This window comes from Folsomia candida, unplaced genomic scaffold (assembly GCF_002217175.1).
Source record: "Folsomia candida strain VU population unplaced genomic scaffold, ASM221717v1 Fcan01_Sc036, whole genome shotgun sequence".
Taxonomy (NCBI): domain Eukaryota; kingdom Metazoa; phylum Arthropoda; class Collembola; order Entomobryomorpha; family Isotomidae; genus Folsomia; species Folsomia candida.
The window spans coordinates 896,590-921,347 of NW_019091228.1; the positions used below are offsets into that span (position 1 = coordinate 896,590).

Sequence of the window (24,758 nt, forward strand, 5' to 3'; positions counted from 1 at the left end):
CATATACTTAAGTAATGTGAACTTACTTCAATTTTCACATCCGACGTGAATGTAACTGGGTGTATTTAGAGATGTTGGCGGAATTAAGCTGAGCTGAAGAGTCTACTACCAAGACTGAGGGGAGGAAATATGACTCCAACTTTATCCAGTAAAAACGGTCACAGATTTCTCGATTAAGGTCAAAACTGTCTTGGACCATAAGCTTTATATTTGCAACGTCTTGATGGTGAAAATGATGTATCGGACACTTATGGGAGTGGTCACAAACTTCAAAAACTTTAAATATTCAAAAAAATATGTTCCGTGAAGCGAGAGAGCTGCTCTCACCTGCTCTGTTCAAAACTCAAAACAAACTTCTTGTTCTACAAGAATATGTATGGTTTTAAGAAATTATTTATAGATTTTATTCTATGTGAAGCAAAGAAAGGTCAAAATGTAAAATATAAACAAATATTAACAAACCTTAATTTAATTATATCTTACAAAAAAACTACCCAACTAAAAAGGTACACTGGCCAGCAACGTAAAACTGGATAATAGTATCAATTTGTACTCAACTCGAGGCGTAACATATGAAAAAAATATTTGCCCAAAAAAAGTTTAAGAAACTTGTAAACAACTTATAAACATTTAAAACAAACTATAACAAGTCACTCAGCAGGTAATTTTTGAAATTCTGTTTTAAAAAACTTACTAACTTATTTAATTTTACCAGATTATTTAAGAACACAATTACACTTATTATAATGGCGTGTGAATATGCATGTGCATATACATATGTATATATTTATATCTTCAAACTTAATTGGAAATTTAATTCACCTTATCTTATTTTATATTAATTATTTTGTAATTTTTTATAATTTCGTAGCCTGATGAAGCTGTAATTTATGGCGAAACCGGTCGCAGCTGGTGAATAAATCAGATTATTCGAACAATCAGTTGGAAGTGTTTTCTTCACACATTTAAAAAAAATTTTCAAAATTATCGTTGATCGTTGGTAGGTAATTCTGCACCAGTGATGCACAAGTTTTGGACTCTTCTCGATGCATAATAATTATTGATCTATTCTGTTTAATTTTTCTGCACCATTGGTGCAACATTGCATAAAAATTATTGATCCACTTTGTTGATTTTTCTGCACCATTGGTGCATAATGGCAAAAAATTATGTATCTATTTTTTTGCATTTTTCTGCACCTTTGGGGCAAGTTATAACCATATCATTATTACAGGGTGAGGTACTTCTAACGTTACTACGGTTTATTAATACATGTAAACATTTTGCCGGACTAAGGGTTAAGCATTAAAATTCTAAAACTTGGGATTAGAGATTGAGATTAAGGACCAATTAATCGCCAATCCTAATCTCAATCCTTAATCCTGGATTGACCAATTTGTATCTGATGCTATAAGCCCGCAATGCGGGCTTCGGAGACTACTTGTCAGTAATAAAAGCCCCAAGAAAAATTGCTATTAAAAACCTGTGCACAATGAAACCCGAAGACTTAAAAAATAAATTAACTTTAACTTTAAATTTATTATTTCACTATATATTATCTAGGTCTGCATTTCCCCCGACACAATACCCCTCCACACCTCCACAATGGGGATTTCCATTTTGGAATGATCGAGCCACTCCACAAGGTAAAAATTAAACAAGGTCCGTAGAGTTATCCCGGATGGAGGGCACTTGGGAAACCTCGAATTTTCTTTTTGCGCGAGCTGAAAAATAACATGCTTAATCTCAATATTTATCATTTATAGACTTTGCCGCTGTACCTAATTCCATTAAAGGGAGAAATATAGGGGCCGCCACGTATGTAAAGAATCAAGGTCAATGTCAGTACGACTGGGCTTTCAGTGTCGTGGGGGCTACCGAAAGTTATTTTGCCATATGGCATGGTAGGTCGTTGGACCTCTCCCCCCAGTCAATAATTGACTCTAGGATTAAAATGTCAAGGAATTTCATTCCATAACTTCTTAGATAATCATTCTCCATTAATTTTATCCCAGGTGACACCGAATCAAAGTATGGATGTGACGGTGGCAATCCGCTAAAGGCATTTGCATATGTTAAATCATATGACGTAGAGACTGAGACTTTCTACCCGTATGTATTAATCAATGTGTCTACGATTCGTCCCTGGTGGTGGCACGTATCAATGATTTTGGCCAAATTCGGGGTGACGAAAATGCAATGCGGGTCCGAGTTGGAATTAATGGCCCGGTAAGAATTAATCGTATTAATATTAATCCTTTATTTTCGAAACACATGGCTACTATACTGTTTTATTTTCTCTAAAAATCTTGAAAACATGAAAAATTATTTCTAGAAATAAATAATCTAACAGTTTAAAACAATTAGAAAGACCCGTAATCATATTATGGAGGGGCTTGGTCCTATGATTAACAGCAGACAATGCTATCTCTGCTACTTTTTTTAATAGCCCTACGATAAATATATGTTTTTTTATTTTCACAGATTTTTGTAACACTGAATGCTGACTTGTTACACAGCTATACCGGTGGGATTTTTGATGACCCAAACTCGACCTCGATCCGTTCGGATACCAGGAATGGTGAAAGCATGGAAAGTCGGAATTAAGAAAAATCCTCGTTTTCATCAAAAGAAGTTAACTCAGCGAACGAGTGTGTCCAAATCATTCATCATGAGGGCAAAAAGGAATGACCTTAGGGTTAAGGCTATGCAGGGGGATACTTTTAATGTGATCACCAACAAGCAAAAGAAGAATATGGTCAATTGAATCAAAGCGCTTCGTACACGGTATGCAAGCAATCGCTACCGTGTTTCCTCTTCACGAATTAGAAGATTTTCATCGTTGAAGAAAATTTAATAGGCTATATGACCGGACATTTGTTCTACGGAAGTCTGATGTCCGTTTCAGTATTCGGAAGTAAATAAAAAGTCATCACCAAGGTGTGGATGGAATCGATATGGCTGGAGAAAGCAAATCTCTGTTTTTTTCGCAAATGGTACAAGTTCGAGCCAAGAATTATTTTCAGGGTATCCAAAAGCTAGTAGTTAATCCCCAGAACCATGAACTCTTCGAAAACCAACATTGAATATTCAACAATGCTCTGCTCCTGAGCATGGTGCAAAAATTCCCCAAAAATGGTTTCGAACGAATTTCTGTGACTTTTTTCATCCAAAGAAGGGTCCTCAGCAGCTGCAGACCTCAATCCTATAAATTAGGACTGGTTGTCAAAATTATAGGCACAATCATGGTCTAAATCTGACACAAGTGTGGAAGGCCTAAGGTCATAGTTACTGAAAATCTGGTCGCTTTTCCCAGGAAAACCGCGCGTGCCGCGATCGAGTAGTTTTCGTCATGACTTATGTCTTCTGTATAAGCCCGTGGAGGCAATTTTGAAAAGGAAGTTATGATTTCCCAACCATACATATTAATACCCTGTTCATTCAAAAAAAATCGAATACATAGCTGCAATACTTTGTGATATATCAGCATAAATCCTTGTGCTGGCAATTACTACTCCACTGTGTAGTGCATGACGCCTTTCGCTAGATGACGCTAGTGAATGTCGCACAAATCTCACTAATCTCGATGGCCACAAAAAACATTTGATTTTTTTAAGATGAATGTTTGTTCAACTCCACCCCTTTCCCCGGGGGGAGGGGACAAGAGTCGTAAAAAATGGAAACGGGGACGCGGATTTCCAGATGATGGAAAAATATATCGAGATGCTTCTTGCGCCAAAAGATTCCTAATTTTCTTCTCTACAACCCGAATCGAAATTTTAAAAAAATCAAAAAAATTACATGGGTAATTTTGGATGATAATTTGAAGTCCCACAATACCCCATAAATAAATGGGGTATCGTTGGAAAGCTCTCGGCAAGTGGATCAAGTATACATTTACATGGGGTCTTGGACTACCCCCTGCAAACATAGGGCCAGAAGAATATTTTTGAACTTTTCCCGTTTGTACCTCTGTCGTAGCTCTCAATCTACTGCTGCCTTAAATTCTGCACAACTGCAGATTTTCGTTCTTTGCCGTTTAGAATTTCAGTTGGTCCAAGACCCCATAAAGTATATATATAAGTACTTAATCGACTTGCCGAGAGCTTTCCAACCATATCCAAAATTTTGCTGTTATTTTTTGAAGTTTTTTTTTTGAATGTCCAAAAAACGCTCGATTCGGGTTGTAGGGAAAAAAATTGAATCTTTTGGCGCAATTAGAATCTCGATATCTTTTTGAATTATGGAGAAATCCGCGTCCCCGTTTGCAATTTTTGCGAGTTTGGGCCCTCTCCGACAGGGGGCAGGGGGCAGGGGACAGGGGGCCGAGTTGAACCAAAGTATTGGTACCGTAGTATTGGTACCGTAAAAATCACCTCTACCAATGACGCAAATCTTAACAAAATAAAATTTTTTGTGGCCCTCGAGATTACGGTTTTCAGTATTGCTACTATATTGCATAGTTTTTAAATTTTCACGTCACGTGTGTTTAAAGGGTGTTGATTTAATCCGCGAACATCCATTTTTCTGCCCCTGCTCGAGACAAAGTCGGCTATAATTATTGAGTCCGTTACTATTTTTCTCTGAAATTTTTACCATGTGTGGACCCATGATAAGTGGTAATCATTAGCATAATACCATTGGGATGCAGGTCTTGGAAATGAGATATTCCAGGTTAAATAAAAAATCCATCGAAATTCGGACCCGCCAGAAAAACTTTATGTCAATGGATGAATAAAAATTTTTCAAACATGAAAAACGACCTGAACAACCTAAACGGGTCCCACCTACTAGGAAAACAACGAATATGTTGATATTTCATGCGAGAACTTATTTCATGCGAGTTCTCGTCCAAATGGTGCAAAGGAGTGGAACAAAGGAAAATGGATTTAAGGGAAATCAGACATGAATTGTCCATTCTGTTAAAAACTATCGTCGAATTGGCATTATATGGTTACAAAACTAACAGGCTAACCGAGAAAAATCATGTGCCCCTCAAACATATTGATTACCGTGTCTCACTTGCATAAACCCCTAGAAAAAGTGGGTATTTGACGACGAGAGGAATTTTGTCACCACAACCGCTGAGCCGATGAATCTGAAATTTAGCTTTATCCAAAATTATAGTAACAAACCGGAAGATACAGAACAGCAAAAAAATCCGACCAGTAATTAATGAGGCTCCCGAAATTTGGGTCGGAAGTTGTGGTAGCAAGTAGGTTCGGGCGCGTGGCGTGACATCTCTAAATACTGTATAAAAATAAGAAAACATGATGAAACGGGAGATAAGGACAAAATGCGACCTATGTGCTCTAATAGCTTAGGGAATAAGGAATTATTGCCAGTTAAGATAAAAATTATTTTCAACCAGGACAATGCCACATGTTACATCGAAAACTCCACTATGTAGGTATCAGAGCAACAAGTTTCAATCATACGTAGGAAATTTTTGTGGAAAGATAAAAATCTGACTGCATATTCCCAGGATAACATGTTGCATAGACTTAAGGAAAAAGTGCACCAGATCCAAAAACTTCAACCTGCGAAGAGATAATTACCAAAGTTCACAACAAATGAAATCTCATGCCAAAATCAACTTTGGGAAAATTAGCATGGTGGCTACAGCAAAGAGTTGAAGGGATGATTGATGTGCATGAGGGAAAGACCAAATACTGAGGCATCAACGAAAAAAAGATAGGCTTTGGTTGTAGTCGTACTTTTATAAAACTAATGTTTCCTTTTTGCAGTGAAAAATGTTCGCGGATTAAATCAACACCCTTTAGTATAGGAGTTTTGACTTCTTTTCCGTCCTGGATAAATCCATAATTGATTTTGGTACCTTTTGCGAGTAACGATTTGACCCCGAGTTATTTCTGTTGTAATTTTTAAGCTACCTGTCAGTATTTACGTTGTCAGTCACGTATTGAATTAATTGAATTTAGATATGGAACCGAAAATGGGAGAGATTACTGGATTCTTAAAATGTCTCTGGGAGAAAAGTGGGGAGAAAATGGTTATCTCAGAATTGCCAGAAATAAAAACATGTGTGGAATCAGCACCTTAGCGACTTTTCCTACGGATTAAGCATTCAAATCAAATACTTTTTGGGGACATGCAGATAGATACACTTTTACTAATTATAATATACATACAAATTAAGTTTATAGTTATCAAAATGTTTTCGGAATACAGTTTTCAAAATGTCTACATAATGTTGAGCAAGATCCTACGATTATGCTTACATACATTTGTACCTTAAAACCTCTATTTATAGCCGGGGCTAAAATCCAAAACTGAGGGTCACGGACCCGGCTAAAATTAGAGACCGACTATAATTAGAGACCCGGCTAAATTTTGTTGCTCCAAAAATTTTATATGTTACAAAATCAAATATAATTCGTGTTGACTCAATTTGAGTTTTCTAATTTAGCAAGATAAGCCATAAGTAACCCACTCACTTTTAATCTACATCTTGAAACCAAGTTTAGCAGGTTTTTTAAATTTTCTGTCATGATTATATTCATTATTAACCTGAAACTAATCGGTAAAAATTAGTAGTTCAACTTATTCGTTGATTGGCATAATGTGCAACATTTTTCTTGAATGGGCTATGAACGGGGACACAGCGGACATGTCGGGCCATAATTAGAGACCCGGCCATAATTGGGGACCCGGCTATAATTAGAGATCCGGCTAAAATTTGGTAATCTTGGTCTCTAGACCCGGCTATATTTGGAGACCGGCTATAATTAGAAGAGGGCTATAAATAGAGGTTTTACGGTATGTGCATCAGGGTAAGGAAAACCCGGGGGTTTTGCTATTGGAAACCTATACCCAGGGGTTTTACCTGGGTTTTTCGGGTAGTCGGGTTAGTCGGGGTAGTCGTGGTTTTGGGGGCAAACTGAGTCAGTGTCTCATGTATTAAGTTCAGAAATTAATGAAAAAAATCAGTTTTTCAGTAATTTCGCAACAAAACTGCTAATTAATTATATTTGAATGAGTAACTAATTTGTTCAATTGCTACATAGTAATGCCCTGTTATCATATTTTGTAAATTTGAAAACCCCGACTACCCCGACTACCCGTGGGTATTGCTCAAATTTGCTACCCCAAAACCCACCAAAACCCGCAATACCCCAAAAACCCGGGGTAGCATACCCTGACGTGCGTATACATAAATAAATACGCGCGTAAACAAATAGCTATAATTGTATCTCTGTTAAATGTGTCGTTTCTTGTTACTATCATTGCAATGTATAAATAAGTTAATTAGTTATAAAATTATGGCTTTCGAAATTGTAAAATCCTCAAATACAACTTTTCATCCTGGCACAAACTTAATGTGGTGACATATTTATGAACGGAACTTTAAAAAAATCTCAAATTGAGCAATATTTATCGATACATATGCAAAAGTCATACTTAAAAATATGTTGCCCTTTCAAAAAATTAAATGCATTCTATTTGGATAGTCGTATGCAGCATGAAATTGTCAGCAGTTTCGTTTGCGACATGAATTTTGGGTACAAAATTTACATCTTCCAAAAACAGCTTTTGCAACCAGTTGGTTTTAAAAACACAATTTCATTCAGGCACCGACCCACAAACAATTGGGATAGAGTACCCAGCATATTAACCGATGGGTTGATCATTTTTATATGAGACTGCCCGACATATGTAAGCTTGTATTTGCATACCAAAGTCTATTATTTATAAAATCAAACCTTAATTAAGCATCGATGACAATTCACTTACCTAATTTTTTGCCATATTTCTAGGAATGCATTAAACTTGCTTACAATATTAAGTAATTACCCGACTTATGATTGGAGATCATTGGGATATTTCTAAAAATACGTAAACACTTAATAATATCTATTTTGCGACTAGTTGAATTAATTACTGAAGTTACTAGCTTGCCTGCTTCAAATACATGTGTAGAAGCAAAATCTGTCCTGCACATTAGGGTTGCACCGAGTTTTTAGGTTTCTGCACAAAGCGAACTCGGCCAAGTATTATGACACTTTAATTTACTACTTTTACAGTCACCATTGCAGCGGAGGCAATCCATTCACAGCTTTGGCTTATTTGCAAGCAAAAGGTGTAGAAAGTAGGGCTTCCTACCCGTTCGCAAATGTGCAGCAAACGTGTCGCCACACTGCGAATGGGGACAATGTCCCGACAAGAATTTATAATTTCGTCCAAGGCAACGAGATCGCTATGCGGGAAGCTTATACTTTCAACTAATGCTTGACTACTCTCAACTACTCTTTGACTACCTTCATTTACATTTGACTACGTTCAACTTATTTTTGACTACTTCGAACAACTTTTTAGCTGCATACCTTCGGCCACTTTTTAACTACTTTCAACCCCTTATTGACTCGGTCAACTAGGTTTCAAACACCTTCAGCTTCCTTTTACCAAATTTTCAATATAATCTTTGAACAAACACTTTATAAATTCTGCTTCTCGCTGATATCTTGTATGGACGTAATTTATGCGACGCATACTTATCATGCATTTGAGCATATTTTTCCATGACTACAATTAGTTGCTAATTATAGATAAGTTAAGATGTGAATTCTTAATTGGGTTTCTATTTGATAGCTGCGTATTTACATAAAGCTTCGTAATTCTATATATGTATATGTACACATGTTATTAATCCCAATTTTTTCTAAATTATCATATCAAATTATTTTTTGAGTGCACACGCATTCAATATCGATAATCTGCGCCGTGAGGCAAATCTATTGCTAAACTTAAGACGGATTGAGATGGAAATTAATTTTGGTCAATAATGTTTATTTTATGCAATATGTAGTGAAACTTATGCATACCTAAACGTATCGTATTTGTGCTTGTGAAAGTTCAAATGTAGCGTTATCTATGAATATATTCAACTATATATTTCACTATTTAGTATTCTACCAATTACCTAAATTCGTATGTAACTATGTAAAAGCCATTTTCCTACAATCTCTTCACATAATGCAATTCATTCTTAGTTGCCTTGGAAACTAAAAAGCTACGTTTCTTAACTTTTTGTACTAATTAACTTACATATGTATGTATATACATATTTCAAAGAAATGATTACATTTTTTAGGATTTGGTCCGCTGACGAAGGATACAATAAGCCGACATTGCGTCACATCCTATGTCGCAACCGGGGAACAATTAGGCATTGTATTATTGTGTATTATGTACTGTGCATACATATTACTATGTACAAAGCGTTTTGGTGACAAAATTTGTCACAATATTAAATAAGCAGCCCCGGACCGTGCACATATTTTGTGACAATTCAATTGGCAATTTTAAAATCGAATTTGTATTCTTTCTCGTGAAATTGGTGATTATAGGCTATTTGAGAATTTGTATTCTAAACAAATGCATCTGACCTTATGAATCGAACTGTACGTAGTTTAATTCAGACGATAAATCCTGGCAGGCTTTCCAATGGATGAATGGGTGGGGATGGATTCCCAGGTTCACCAACAACAATGATGGGCTGATCAGCAATTTCTTGGGGCTCCAATGGCCCGACATCAATGATCTCTTGGTCAATAATTTCTGGGGGGCCGACTGGCTGAATACCAATTTCCGGTAGCTCAATCATTTCTTGGGGAAGCGGAGCAAGCCATGGCAACCGTGGAATCCAGCTAGCCCAATTAACTGCAAATTTTTAGCCAAGTTATTATATATTTTTTTTTACTTTGTACTCTCGAAGATGAAGTGCAATTTACTACTCACTTTCCATACTGTTCAGTCGCGTCCTTATCTTGTGCTGAGCCCAAATTATTGCCACTATTACGACAATTGCTTCAATGATGTCCAGCAAGGTGAGGCCAGTGATCATGGAAATCGTTCCACCCACGAGACCTGGTTCGGCGTTGATATTAATCGCTACACGAAAGTATAAATATTTAAAAATAACGGGCATTTACCAACTTCCTCAAAAATGCTGTATCTTGCACTCCTTCGTGACGCTTGCACGGAGTCCATATCAAAGTAGACGTAGACGATTGAGAAAACGTCAGTATTGCTAAATAAGATTAAACAAATAACTTATTTATAAACCTAATGAATTTGCACGTTTTAATTTAATTTAAATCGATACTTCAATTCCTTAGAATATCGTCTCCTGTACTCTTCCATGTGTTTCGGCGTCAGTGGTGTAGAAGCAATAGATGTCGTATATTTGGTCTGCCTACAGTTCGGTCGACATTGTTTACATGAAGCTCTCAGTCCTCTGTCGTACATTTCCTCTGAAACAGGGTTTCAGTCATTTGATTTAGGTACCAAAAATAAATTACGAAATCATACATTACATAACTATGAGCAGCGACAAAATGGCATTGGGTAGTTTTAAAAGCTTTTGTTTGTTTTTATGTTTTTAAAATTTACTTGGCCAGTGTGTTGTGTTCAAGTGCAAAGTATTGTGTTGGAAATTAATGCAAGGAGATTAATAAATTTGTGTGTAACTAACTTTCTTTTCCAATTGCACAATTCAGGCTTCGATAGGAACCACATAAGGTTCGGCCAGGTTTACCTTTCATATAAGTCACATGTAGGCTTTTTTAAACCAAAATCGGGCTTAAATAGTCAACCTGGAGCGACGAAACTTGTACACTTGCATTTCTGAGCGACTCCATCTGCAATACATTCTTGGAAACAATTTTTCTTCGTGTATTTCCTATAATACTTCAATTCGGCGGCGCCGCTATCATCACTAAAGAAACACTTGCGTTTCTCCTTTATCAACAGAGCAAAAAGTATATGAATGCAGGCCGCTATCAGTAATCTTTACTGTAACAAAATTTCACCAAACCAACCTTGTCCATTTCTTTAATGTCGTCATCAGCCAAGAGGACCAAAGGATTGACGGAAATTAGAACCTCGTGTCCGAAAGGCATAGATTTTCCGAACCTCTTAATTTGGGGTTCGTCGGAAGGATGGTTTACCGTGAACTTTTGAATTGAACGATTTATAGTAAATTAATTCTATCTATAGATGTACATTGCAAGATCATATTATGCATACCATAAACCCTGTCCCTTCACCATGGACGCATGCTTTTTCAACGGGATTTTCTTTTATGATAAAGGATAAACCTGACGTCTTTCCTGGAGAGGTTTGCCGCCATGGAGTACGAACTGTTCCATTAGTTTTGGGTTTTTCTTCCCCAATATCCTGCTCTTGTCTGATATCCTGATCCAAGTTAGCTATGATCCATGCGTCAATTTCTTCCTGGCTATACTCTCCCTCGCTTAAGGTGGTCTGAATTGTTGCGTTTCTGTGTAGGACAATTTCATACAGAACAACCCACTTCGAACTTATAGAAACAGTGTCAAATATATCCGCTAAAATACTGTGTATATTTATGTATGCATGTATTCTTCGCCAGGGCTGTTGTATATCAATACTCACTTAATTACCGAAATTGAAGTAATTAGCGATTGATAATTAATTTTAATTACTCCTGCATATTAAGGTAGTTAGGAATTTGAAGGACTGAGAGTACTTAAAATTCGAAGTATTGAATTACTTGGTCAAGTCGTAATTAGTAAGTGAATACCAATGGTACTCACACTGCAAAAAAACGTCGGGATTTCAGTGCGGGCGTATTAAAAATCGCATAGCGAGCTATCCGTACTTAAATTTAAATACATTCCCACTTGCACGGAGTGCGATTGTACTTCGGTTAAGTAAGGATGGCTCACAATGCGATTTTTGATACGTCCGTACTGAAACACCGACGGCTGTTTTTGCAGTGCACTTCGAATAATTTCTGAATCGAACACTTGCTATTACATCCTTCAAATAATTAAAATTGAAGATCTTCTATTTGTATTATGAACAGCCGTGGTTATCATCCCAAATAACTTCATCATTCAGCTTTTGCACTTCATGCGCATGAAGTGTTTCATGATGTAATTAAATGGAGTGAAATGCTTCATGAAGTAATTAAGATTTAAGGATTAATTACTTTCATCGGTAACTAAACAGCCCTGTTCCTTGCACAACGTATTGGATGTAAGAGAAAAAATATACCGAAAAGAAGTTAACAAAATTCTAATGAATGCAGTTTTTAACCAATTTCAACTTTAGAACAATTAGCACACAGACCAAAGAAAAACGTTTTCGCGATGATTATAATCAATGGTCGAAAGACTAATTACTAATGCAAGCCGGATTAAAAAGTTGAGCTCCGGAATCTCAATCGTTTTTTGTTACATACACACGTTCAGAATTTAAAATGTAAAATTCGTAAGAATTATGTATATAAATATGCAACCTTAAGAATTTGAAACCAATTGTAAGTCAAATTTGACTGTAACCTTAAGCGTAAGTTTTATACCCACCTTCTAGTCAGAGGCCCTGGAATCCCGTTGAACATGCACGTATTACCCCATTCTGAGAAGCGCTTCTTGAACAACAATTTGCAATCTATTGGTTCTTCATTGAGAAAGCATCCAATGATGACATCAGAGCAATCATGCGTTGCCTTCGAATTAAACGTGGATACGATTACAACCATAAGAATTTAGTTTTAACTAGTTCCCATAGATCGGCAGAAAATAGGTTACCCATTTAAGTAACGGAATAATTCGGTCCTGCATTGCCTCAGTTGTTAGGTTATCGAGTAGACGCGTTTTTTCAGTGATTATCCTAAATTTTGTATTATGATTTTCAGGATTGTCAACGTTGTTCAACCCCGCGTGTGTGTGGTTTTCAGGGAACACATTTGGTCAACAAGTTTTAACACCCCCAGAGCATCCTCAATAGTCCATTTAGATCCAGTTGTACTGAATACTTCTTCTCCAAGGACCAGGTCTTCATAGGTTCTACAAAGAAATACACTTTGATATACAAATCTAAACCGAATTATGCTTCGTAATTGGAAGCTTATAATTTGAGAAGGGATTGAAATTAAGCAAACGATCAAAGCAAAAGGAGCGACAGATGTCGAAAATACGTATTTATACGTATTTTTGAAATGATTACATAATCATTTTATGACCAAACAATTTTCAAAAGTATCCAATTCTTGAATATTTGTAAGTTTGATGCCATGCTATGCATTTAGACATATGAAACTCTCCACATAGCTGTATCGACTAATTTGCGAAGAATTCATTGCAAAGATTTTATTACGCAAAAATTTTGAACCAACTGGTCAAAGGTAACAATTTTTTTTAACTTTCAAAATTAGGGACAAAAACAAAAACCTCAAATATGCAAAGCGTAAAACAATCTTTTTGATATATGTATAACCCACATGTAAATATACTTATACGGTTTTGTATTTTTAAGTTGTTTGAACTTCACCGCAACCGCGATTTTAGACCTTAAGACTGCCCTTGGAAAAAAATTTCCCATTTGCGTTAAAAAGCGTATACAGTAGTACAACTTTTTTCATTAGGCCTTGCCGCATCCAATAAAAAATGAAGTTTTTACTTTTGGCCCTATTTTGAAAGTTTAAAAAATTGTTCTTTGACCTTAAACATAGGCGGCGCGGAATTATTCGCCAATGAATTAACGCAGCTACATATTACAGAATTTCAAGGGTTTAGGACTTATAATGGAACCTTTATTCAATGCTATACCAGAATCAAGTGGTAATTTATATAAAAAAATCTAGCCCGAAATTATGAATCACCCGGCACTTTATCTTTCCGTTAAATGGCTCTTTTAATGTAATATATTGGCGGCAAATTCCAATTTTTTTTAGTAAATTTGTTCGCACGCTTTTCACCACGGTGCAAGAAAACCAAGGCGCTCGTGTGAACTTTGTCCCCTATATTTCTCTTCAAAAGAACAATTCAACGGAAACATATGTGTCACGTGATCCCTAATTTTTATCTCAATTTTTAAGCAACTCTCTCCACAATACCGGTGTTGCTTGAACAAAGATACAGTTTTTCAATTCACGTACTTCAATATATGTTTAGCACTGTATTAGAATTACAAATATGGAAATAACGGATACTTTTTGGACCGGCTGTTTGAAGGCAAGTAATACATATGTACCCTTACCCCAATGCCTCCTCTATTCCAGATCTTGTTAACCCTGATGACCCACTTACTGTGAACCCTGGGAAATCAATGTCCACAATTTCCACTTCCTCTGTTTCCGTTGACACGATTAGTGAGTGTCCCATGGTTCTCTTAATGCCTTCCTTTATAATTATGTATACGATGACGCAACACAGCAACACCACAAGAAACCAAAAGGCCCTGAAAGAAAGGAAACGAGTCGTTAATGTTATTAATTCCCGTCATAAAACCACTTTGCGAAAATAAAAAAACTCATTCGTCATCATTATTCTGCCCGGGCTGCAACTTAGAAATTAATCACGCTTTGGGAGAAAATATTTTCTGGAAAATTCTAAGAGGTAATCCAGACAACCGTTATGAAAATAGGGGACACAAACCAACTACGTTCACCCCAGATGTCCGACCCTGCGGTGTGCCAGCTTGGCTATATTTAGTTCTGATCCAGACCACCCTGGGAAAAAATTCTAAAAAAATATACACGTCATGTGGGTGAACACAGGGGTGGACCTCGAGAGGGTGTGGCCCGATGGGCCCCACATAGTCAATGCAGAAAGTAGCTTGGGGCTAATTTATAATCTGGGTTGAACTGGTTTGCCTCTAAACTTTTAATATTTATATATATATTCTAACATTTTTGCTGATTGAAAATTTGAGGCCAACACGGCCAATTTATTCCAGTATTATATTATTTTATTCTACAAATGTATGATATCTGCAGGTGACGTACACTTCAGCAATATGAAGATCTTTGAAACTTTCTTCGTCGTCTGCATAGCTATTTCTGTGCCCTGTCGTGGGGAGTCAGTTGAAGAACGCGACATGGCGAGGGAGGATCGGCTTAAGATGGGCGAGTCCGAAGGAAGATGTCTGTGCCCGTCGAATGTTAACACTACTTTGACATATTTTCAACATTGTGGGCGAGAGTTAACCCCAGCCAACGAATGTGCCCCGGAAACCGTCTACCGATGTGTCAATAATCGAAAATTCGCAATCGAGACTAACAAAAAATGCGCAAAAGCTGGACAGAAATGTACACAATCTATGACCAAACCAGATGGGACAAATTGCCCGGCGTGTTCCCTACACAAATACAAACACTGTGCATAATGAATCACTCAAATTCGTCCAAGAAGTAAAAGTAAAATGAATTCCGAATTCCAACAGCCCAATAAATAAATTTGCAACTAAATAAAATAAATATTGAGTAAAATTTCGTAGCGCAGACTTTTTCATTGCAAGTATTTCGTAGACAAATTTTATGATAAAAATTTCGTCCAACGCACCTATGTACAGTCTAAATAAAATGTACTACAATTTGTGATCACGATGACGCAACTGGCTGTATAAAATTTACAAGACGAAAGTATAATTTCCTTAATAGTTAATAGTTAGAGCAAATCTTATATGAACCCGATCACTAAGAAATTCGGCGTTAAAATGGTCAAAAATGGTTTTTCAAATTTCAAATTTTTGTAGGATATTAAGAACATTACTGGCGTTAGGGATCCGCGAAGAAATGAGACCCTAATACATTACCCACGTCGTATTTAGTCTTTTTAGTCGCGTCCGCCAATAATACTTTTCCGGAAGACTTTGCAACTTCATTGGTATTTTTTTCCTACCGGAACCGAAATTTTCTTAAAATATCGACTGTTTCACAAAGCAGGGAGTATTACTTCTTACATAAAGTCCAAAATGTTTCGATGGGGCGAAGATAAGGGACATTTGGAGGGTTTTCATTTTTCAAAATCAAACTGCCATTTAATCACCATACATTTTGACGCCAACCAAATCGGAAATTTCTTGAGAAATTTGTAAAAACATTTTAATTTAGCTTCGGTTTTCACTTGAGAGATATATTTGCCATGAAAAAATTCCCTTCCCGGAGTTTCTGGAACGTTTATAAGGACGTAGGACTCGTCGTCAGTGACCAATTTTTTTGGTGAGATTTTGTTGTAAAGCTTGGGATGTCTTGCGTTTACCATTTTTTCTCGATCTTCTGTATGTTTTGCTGAGATTCGTTTGTACACGCTTTGACCCACAACTTATGGGGTTTAACATGATGGAAGTAGTTTGTATTTATCTTTGACCTTCTGGCCGCATCAGGCACGAACGTGACGCAACATTTTCAAAAAATAAATTCAATCGTTATTAACTTTCGAGGGGCCTATATGGTGGTTTTTTCTCATGGTGCGTATTTAAGGTTGACATTTTCGGGTTCTGCACACTTTTTCATATAAGTTTCAATTTTTCACCCACACCCCCGTCTCCGTTGAAATGCAGTCAAGTCCACTTCGAGTCGTTGTCACTCAAATTTTGGGGACTTACAAAAACTCGTTTCCCGATTTCCTAATTTTGAAGTCGTGTAGGAAATTTATTTACCTACGAAAACTTATGAAATTTTGAGGAGACGTGGTCAGATATGTTTAGCATATTTTGCACGAATTTCAGATTTCTAACCCTACTTTTGACGACTCTGCTGTTAAACGCCTTAGTGATCGGGTTCATATAAGATTTGCTCTATTTCCTTTAATAATTAACCTCCTTTATCTTAAATTCGTTATACCGCGTATTTATAAATTTATACTTGACAATCTTGGGTCTGGTTTGCATGTATGTATGTACCACTCTTCCAAATTTCAGTAAACATTCATAGAACTCTCATTATTCTTTCAGATATTAAGTGTATGCAGTTGTCCTTAAGATGTCATGAATGTTAAATTACTTTTTATACTTACTTATTAGTATGTATTAGGTAATTCTTTCAATAATTTTAAAATTTAATTTAACTCTGGATTAAAAAAACCGAATATTATTGTTGGATTAATTTGCGCAATGTGTTGTCGTCGGAAATCAGTCAGTTTGACGAAAAAACTTTTTCCCAAAAAATATCCGCCCCAAAAAAATCTCACTTGGCGAAAAATAGGTGTCATGCGTTTTACAGTACTTTAGGTTTAATCAGGGTGAGGAAAACCCCGGGGTTTTTCTATTGAAAACCCACACCCCGGGGTTTTACTGGGGTTTTGCGGGTAGTCGGGGTTTTGGGGGCAAACTGAGTCAGTGTCTCATGTATTAAGTTCAGAAATTAATGGAAAAAATCAGTTTTTCAGTAATTTCGCAACAAAACTGCTTATTAATCATATTTTAATAAGTAATTAATTTGTTGAATTGCTAGTAATGCCCTGTTATCATATTTTGTAAAATTTGAAAACCCCGACTACCTCGACTACCCGTGGGTATTGCTCAAATTTGCTACCCCAAAACCCACCAAACCCCGCAATACCCTAATACCCCAAAAACCTGGGGTAGCATACCCTGGGTCTAATGTCACATGACCACGGGGGGGGAGGTAATGAATTTATCACCATCGGTCACCAAGGGGAGGAGGGGGTCAAAATTGTCCAAAAATCGATCACGTGATTTATGGACGCTCACTAAGGTAACACGAGCCCAGAGTTTTGGTGTGGACTTTGCGGTTGCGGTACGCATGCGTTCCAAGGGATATAGTTGTTATTTCTAGGCAATAGGTTTTTCTAGGACTCCAAAGTTGTATGTCGTTTGGCACATCTATCTATCTGTAACTTCAGTTTGGAGTCCAAACTTTGGACCATTTATCGTATTCTAGAGGTTGAAGTTCGGTGATGATGAATTTTATTCCTAGTCCAAAATGGAGGCAGGAATTTTCTATTTTCACCACCCATTTACTATTTTGGCTTCATGAGTAGGACTTAAGCCGTCGTTAATAGTAAAGCGCGTAAAATAGTACCGGCGTCGGCGGCGTATGGTCGGCGACGTCGACCTCTGCCCTAAATATTAGAGACATTCTTTAGAAGATATCCATTCGTGTGTAAATATGTTGACAATCCAGGCGAAACTAATTCATTGAATTTTAGTGATTCGAGTAAGTTTGAAAGGATTCTAAGATCTCTCCTAGCGAACAATTCCATTCAGACTTCCATTATTCAATAGTGGTTAAAGCGTTAGTACATACACAACTGTTCCCATTTCTCCATTTTGTCCAATTGGAAAAAATTTAAATATCATTCAGAAATAACAGAGATTTATAATAAAAGTTTGTAGTATGCCATATTCAATCTAGCAATATATAAGTAAGCCTATTTCCTATAAGAAGTAGCTGCCGAGTATGTATAAAAACATTGGTAAACCTGTCATACTTTTCAACGGATTATTTAGAGTGTATACAGCATACTAAACCGCGGAAAAACGATGATGATAAACGACATATGTACATATGAAACTTCATTGAGAAAATGGACTACGGACACGACATGTGACTCCCACCACACGTGCAAGCTCCAGTTGATCCTACATAGGTTTCCATTAAGGTAAACAGGGTTTCGTTTTTCCCGTCAAAAACGATTTTTTACCACGGCAGGTGGGAAAAAGTGGGGAAAACCGGGAAAAACGGTTTTTACCGTCTAAACTGGGAAATATGGCTGTCCATGTATTTAGTTATGGGGAAAGCCAACTTCTTTAATAATCAATATTTCCGGAATTGGACTTCATATTCGTGATTTCCACGAATTTCTGAAAATTTTGATATTTAATACGGGCACTTTTTATCAGTTTTAATTATTTTTCCAATTTTCCCATATGAATGCATGTTAATTTTAGAGATTGTTCGAATTGAACCATATTACCAACTAATTTTCTCAGAATTTGATGGAGAATACGAATATGAAATCAAATTTTGAAAATTTTAAGTTTTAAAGAATGTGTTTCGGATTGCCCCAAAACCAGAGTTTTTCCCATTTCTCCCATTTCCCACCCATGTTGGGTGGGTGGTAAAAATGCCTTTTTCCCACTTTTTCCCGATGCCCTGGTCAATTTGGTTTTTACCAATCGAAACCCTGAAGGTAAACCAGACAGCGATATTCATATTTAGTGCGGTTGTCATTTGTAAAAAAGAATAGATTTGAAAAGATAGGAATATCAAAACTCAGCTTACAATCTGCTCTTCAAGTCCACCAACCAGGAGTGAGGACTATCATGGTATTCCTTTCGCTTCATCAATATATCCATGTGGAATTTTCGATGCACAAGAGCATGTCCCATGAAATTTATTATATTTTTAAACAAAAACATGAATCACATAAATTCCAGCGCATTAAAATTATAATCCTAAGTTTCCTGGCGATGTGTAATCGATTTAAGTAATTTCATGGATTTTAATTTAAATAGTTCGTCAAACAAGTATTCTGTTATTTTTGTAAATATGTATATAAATAAGTTGTAAATAAGTTTTTAAAAAATAAATTAAGATAAAATAAATTAATTATAAATTAAGAAATTACGAAATTAAAAAATTAATTTATTTCTTAATTTAAATTTTAAATTAATTAATTTCTTAATTTAAAAATTAAATTAAGAAATACATTTATTTTTGTTATGTTTATAAATTAGTAAATTTTTAAGGCTCTGTACCAGTAATTCACCACGGTATTTAAGTACCCTTACTACCCAAATTTCTTGGGACTGAAGCACGATAGCATGTTTTGGAAAAAAGTCGTTGGTGGTAAATTTATCAACATATTTTTTAATGAAAATATGATGTCACCCAATACCGCCAACTCTGAGAAAAAATAAAACTGTCATTAATGTTTTAAGAATTTCAAAAGACGTTCAGAATTTTTAGGGCAGTTTTACTTTAATAATTATTGTTTATAGCGGTGGACAGTAGTGTGGCGCAGATGGTATAATAGGTCATAGACCCAGAAAAATGGTGCTCGACGGTTTTTCTTTCAGGAAACTTAGCACTGACCCAATTACGCACTCGTATTTCATCAATATCAAAATTTTGCCAGTTTTTTGGAGTCTCTCATTGATTAATCCACCTCGGCCATAATATTAGCCACAACTTCCAACTCAAAATTCTTTGCAAAATACTCTAATATCGACAGGAACGGGTTTGGAAAAGTTGCATCCGGCTAGTTGTCAAGTAGTCTATAACATTTATGTATTGAAAAAACCTCGAATTTTCTTATTTTGAAACTTTGAATTCATCAAAATGTTCGTATGCATAAGGGAATTCGAAGGCAAAACGCAAGTTTGGGTTTAGTTCTTATTTATTTTTCCTAGTTCATTGATTTTTGACTTCTTAATTTTTGCAAATTTGCTTCCCCATTTCTCCAGGGGGGGGGTTGCATATAATTTTAGAATTAATTAGGTAACTAAGGTCAAAAATATATTTGGGTGTTTAAAGTTGGTACAGAGCCTTAAAAGCGCTCTAACTTTTCGAATTTTAACCCCATTTCAAAATCTAAACCCAATTTTTGCTCAGAATTACTCCACTTAAATCATGAAGATGTAATTGTCGTGACATTTTTAGTGCATTTATTTTTCTGGAGGGTAACATTAGTTTTAAGAGTGTGTCCAATAAATCTTGTCCAGACAGCAAACGAGTTATTGAGTTAAAGAGATAAATCAAGTACTACTGGAATTTGAATTTGAGTTCATTAATGTGTAAGTCAAGCCGTACGTAGCTGACCTGTATATATGCAAATTATGCATGCATGATATCATCTATATTATAATTTCGAAAAGTCCGTCCCGCGAAATTTTCCGTGACATTCCTGCATTCTGATTGGCTGTTGGTTTTCCTGCTCCACCAATCAGGGAACAGATACGAATTATGATTATGATTATAATTATGATTATGATTATGATTATGATTAAGATTATTATTATAATTATGATAATGATTATAATTATGATTATAATTATGATTATAATTATGATTATGATTATGATTATGATTAGAACTTAAAAAAACTTCCTTAGCAACATAAAAAAAATTCCTTAGCAACACAAAAAAAATTCCTTGGCAACAAAAAAAAATTTCCTTAGCAACGTTAAAAAATTTCCTTAGCAATGTTAAAAAAATTTCCTTGGCAACATAAAAAAATTTCCTCAGCAACGTTAAAAAATTTCTCTAGCAACGTTAAAAAATTTCCTCGGCAACAAAAAATTTCCTTAGCAACCTTCAAAAAATTTCCTTAGCAACGTTAAAAAAATTTCCATAGCAACATAAAAAAATTTCCTTACCAGCATAAACAAATTTCCTTAGCAACATAAAAAAATTTCCTTAGCAACATAAACAAATTTCCCTAGCAACGTTAAAAAGTTCCCTAGCAACATAAAAAAACTTCCGTAACAACTTCAAGAAAATTGCTTAGCAAGTCGACAAAATTCCTTAGCAGCGTTAAATAGTTTCATGTGGCCCGTCTTTACGACGGGCTTATAGGCTAGTTTACATATATTTACATATTTACATATTGTCATGGATAGTGAACGATAATAAACCCACCGAATTTACAATGCGATGGTGTGAAGTGTAACCCTCCGATTTGGTTGAAATTTTGAAATAACGTGGTCCAAGTCAATACAACAAACGTTTCTTGAGGCAGTTTGTGCGATGGTCAGAATTTGCCAAAATATTTGAGGTCAAAGTTGAAAAACGGGCGATTTTTAGCATGAGAAGGGAATGGAACTTGAGTTTGCTTCCTCCACCTGCACTCAAAATAATCTGGTGTCAATCCAGCGCGGTGAAGTCACATATAGACACCGCGCGGTGTTAATTGCCCGCATCAACACCGCGTGGTGTCTATATGTGACAACACCGCACTGGATTGACACCAGATTATTTTGACTGTGGTAAAAATTGCCCGTTTTTCAAATTTGACCTCAAATATTTTGGCAAATTCTGACCATCGCACAAACTGCCTCAAGAAACGTTTGTTGTATTGACTTGGACCACGTAATTTCAAAATTTCAACCAAATCGGAGGGTTACACTTCACACCATCGCATTGTTAGTATCATTATGAATCTAAATAAGATATTTAAGAATTAAAGTTTGCAATTTAAATACACCTAAATCCATATCCTGCACTAGACAATTAGGCTGCCTTGGTTTCAATCAGGTATTAAAAATCAAATACATAAATTGTTAAATACTTACTGTATGTGGATAATTTATACTCCATGTGGCGTGCAGATTATATAATGGTTACCTCTAACGTTCATATGATTCTGGTAAAATCTTATGGATCCGCAACTCATTTACATATTATGTTTACAAGAAAATCATGTTTTATGATAAACTATCCACATCGATACATAAATATGCGAAATTTGCGGTATGAATATTCTTATAAATAGGTGTGCAAAATAATTTGAAATAAATTTGATATCAATAATTATAGCGTGTCTAATTTAGCGATGATTTTCGTAATATAAATTAAATTTATCCAACTGTAAAAATTACTAGAAATGAGGGATCAATTTGTAGACGACACAAATGCTAGAAAATAATTGCACACGCGATGAAATAGTCAAAATCCACAATTTGCTATATATTTTGTTCACTTCTGAAAAATCGCAATTACAAACAAACATTTTCGAGTATACAATGATTAAAATCTCACAAGTTTTGTAACATCAAATCTCCTTATCTAATGATTCTCCAACATATTGTAAAAAGGATAAGATTAGCAGATTAAAAGCCTTAATTTCTCGTATGTACCCTGTAGTGTGAAAAATCTAAGCAATTGTCAGAAAAACTTGGAAAACTTTTCTCAATAGCCTACCGTTCGTCCATTATTATTAGCCGTAAAAGTCCGATATTTTTATGAGAAGTTATTTGGCCATATATTATTTAAGTAATTTCGTCATTAGCAATAATAGTAAAACTCTTGTAAAATAAAAAGAAGAAGATGGTGTACAAATTTATGTTCACAAAAATTTGTTTTACCCGCCGGGTAACCTTTCAGAATTTTCTGCGACTGATAATACTGGATGAACAGTAATTTTTGCGAAAGAGTAAATTCATATTTAAATAGATGAGCCTGTTATTACTTTCTCTTTTTGCTGCCTAGAAACCAATTGGATAATGACAAACACTGTGACCTTGAAAAATTCCACCCCATCGTCCTCCCACGCTTTCACATTGTGCTTGCGTTTCTTGTCCCGGACGATAGTAGCGATTGTTGTTTCCCGCATAGCCAGGAGGAACGCTGCAAATGTCGGCAAATTTTATTTTTTGAATTACTGAACTCTTACAAAACTGGTATTACATAAATCATTACCGACCGGAGTACATATGTGATTCTACCGGCACTGGTACATATTAACGGGAATTACCGTTCAATAATGTTGTGGCAATGAACATTATACTACCAATCCGGGAAGAAGTTATTACCAAATCAATACCAGTACGTAGGATTCTACCAGATTTTTAACAATTTGCACATATGTAACTAATGTCAAATTACCATCCTCCATAAATCATAAATGGCCATTGTTGCCTAGATTTTCGGATTCCAGCCCTCCCTGCAGAATTAGAAGGCACATCACCCATTATTTGAGTGTTTCCTCTCCTCTAAATAATTAAAAAGTAGTTGAAACATTTTCCACTTTTTTTAAAATTTTTAAAATAATGTGCATCAACCATTCCATTCTCAGGTTCCCCCCCAAATTCCTTAAGAGGTGCACTTGCGCAATTTTTCAAACATAGAGTGATGATAATCAGAGCGAGTAACTGAATGAATTAAAAATCTTAATATGTAAGTAGTACTTTAATAATTTGTGTTATTACCAATTTATTCCTCATGGCCAGTCCTGAAGTAAAATACAAAATCTATGACAGATAATTATGTGAGCGTCCTTCCAACTTCTCCGATGGTGTAGGAATGGGTTTTAGATTCTTGACCCTCCCAACAGTGAAGAAACTGGTTTATGTACATCCTGATTTGACAGTTTGTTAAAAATTCGGGTCATTAATTCCCTCATATTTTTTTATTTTTCAGCAATCTACATAGGTGGAACAACTATACACGTAAATACAAGTTTTGTCACAAGAAATACATCCGTGCTTAATCTCCTCATCTTAAACACTTATCTTCAACTATACATATTTATTACTACATACACACAAAAATCAAGGTAATTGAATTGAAGAGTCCAGCTCATTGAGAGGTCATGAATCTGGTCGCGTACGTACATACATATATTTTAGTAAGGATGAGGTACATATGTATTCAAAGAAGAAATTACTGCATCTGCACACTAATGCTATGAAAACTGGTCGGGGGGAAAAGCATTATAAAATGTTATGTAACGTGGGCATGCTTAATACTTATTCGTACTTTTCAGATTTCTCACACGTTACACCATGAAGTGAGTTTACATATGTGCGAAAGTTTATAGAGGTAGTCAGGGCTAAATATTATGTAGATTAAAATCATTTCGGATTACAATTTAAGAGTTTGAGTTGACAGATCAATTTCTCGGATTTATGAGTTAGGCGATTTTTTCTAGCAAAAATAAAACCTCAGATGTGAATTGTAGTCATGACGACGTTGTTCCTATTTTAACACACCTTGGAACAGACTATTAAACACAAGAAGTGTTAACGAATTTTTAAGATTTTAGACGTAAAACAACGAATGTCCTCGATGCAAAACAAAATTTTTCTCGGTGATACACGATGTGGAATTGCTCCTTACTTATTTGTTGACACCGTTTTATCATCCCGCAACCCCAAAGAAGAAATATTTTAATATTCAGATTCATGACAAGGAATTTTTGGAATACATTTTTTAAATTTTTTAAATCGCATTTTTTCGCACTTTTTGCGCATATTTTGATTTTTCCTGAAAAATTGTGACTGTG

General features: G+C 35.6%; 1 protein-coding gene across 1 annotated transcript; it reads right to left on the minus strand.

Annotated features, from left to right (window-relative positions):
- Window positions 1-22,417: 22,417 nt before the first annotated feature.
- On the minus strand, window positions 22,418-23,794 carry LOC110860959. The gene is made up of 4 exons (XM_022110081.2): window positions 23,683-23,794; window positions 23,536-23,625; window positions 23,360-23,466; window positions 22,418-23,101 (listed from the first exon to the last, which is right to left on the minus strand). The coding sequence occupies exons 1-4, from the start codon at window positions 23,695-23,697 to the stop codon at window positions 22,960-22,962; spliced, it is 354 nt and encodes a 117-aa protein (XP_021965773.1). The 5' UTR covers window positions 23,698-23,794; the 3' UTR covers window positions 22,418-22,959.
- Between the last annotated feature and the right edge of the window lie 964 nt (window positions 23,795-24,758).

Excerpts from the sequence above, each read along its gene's own strand:
- LOC110860959 (XM_022110081.2), bottom strand. Across the intron at positions 23,467-23,535 it reads GGGAACCTGAGAATGGAATG|AGGAGAGGAAACACTCAAAT; the intron begins GTTGATGCACAT and ends TTAATTATTTAG. Across the intron at positions 23,102-23,359 it reads TTTATGATTTATGGAGGATG|CGTTCCTCCTGGCTATGCGG; the intron begins GTAATTTGACAT and ends CGACATTTGCAG.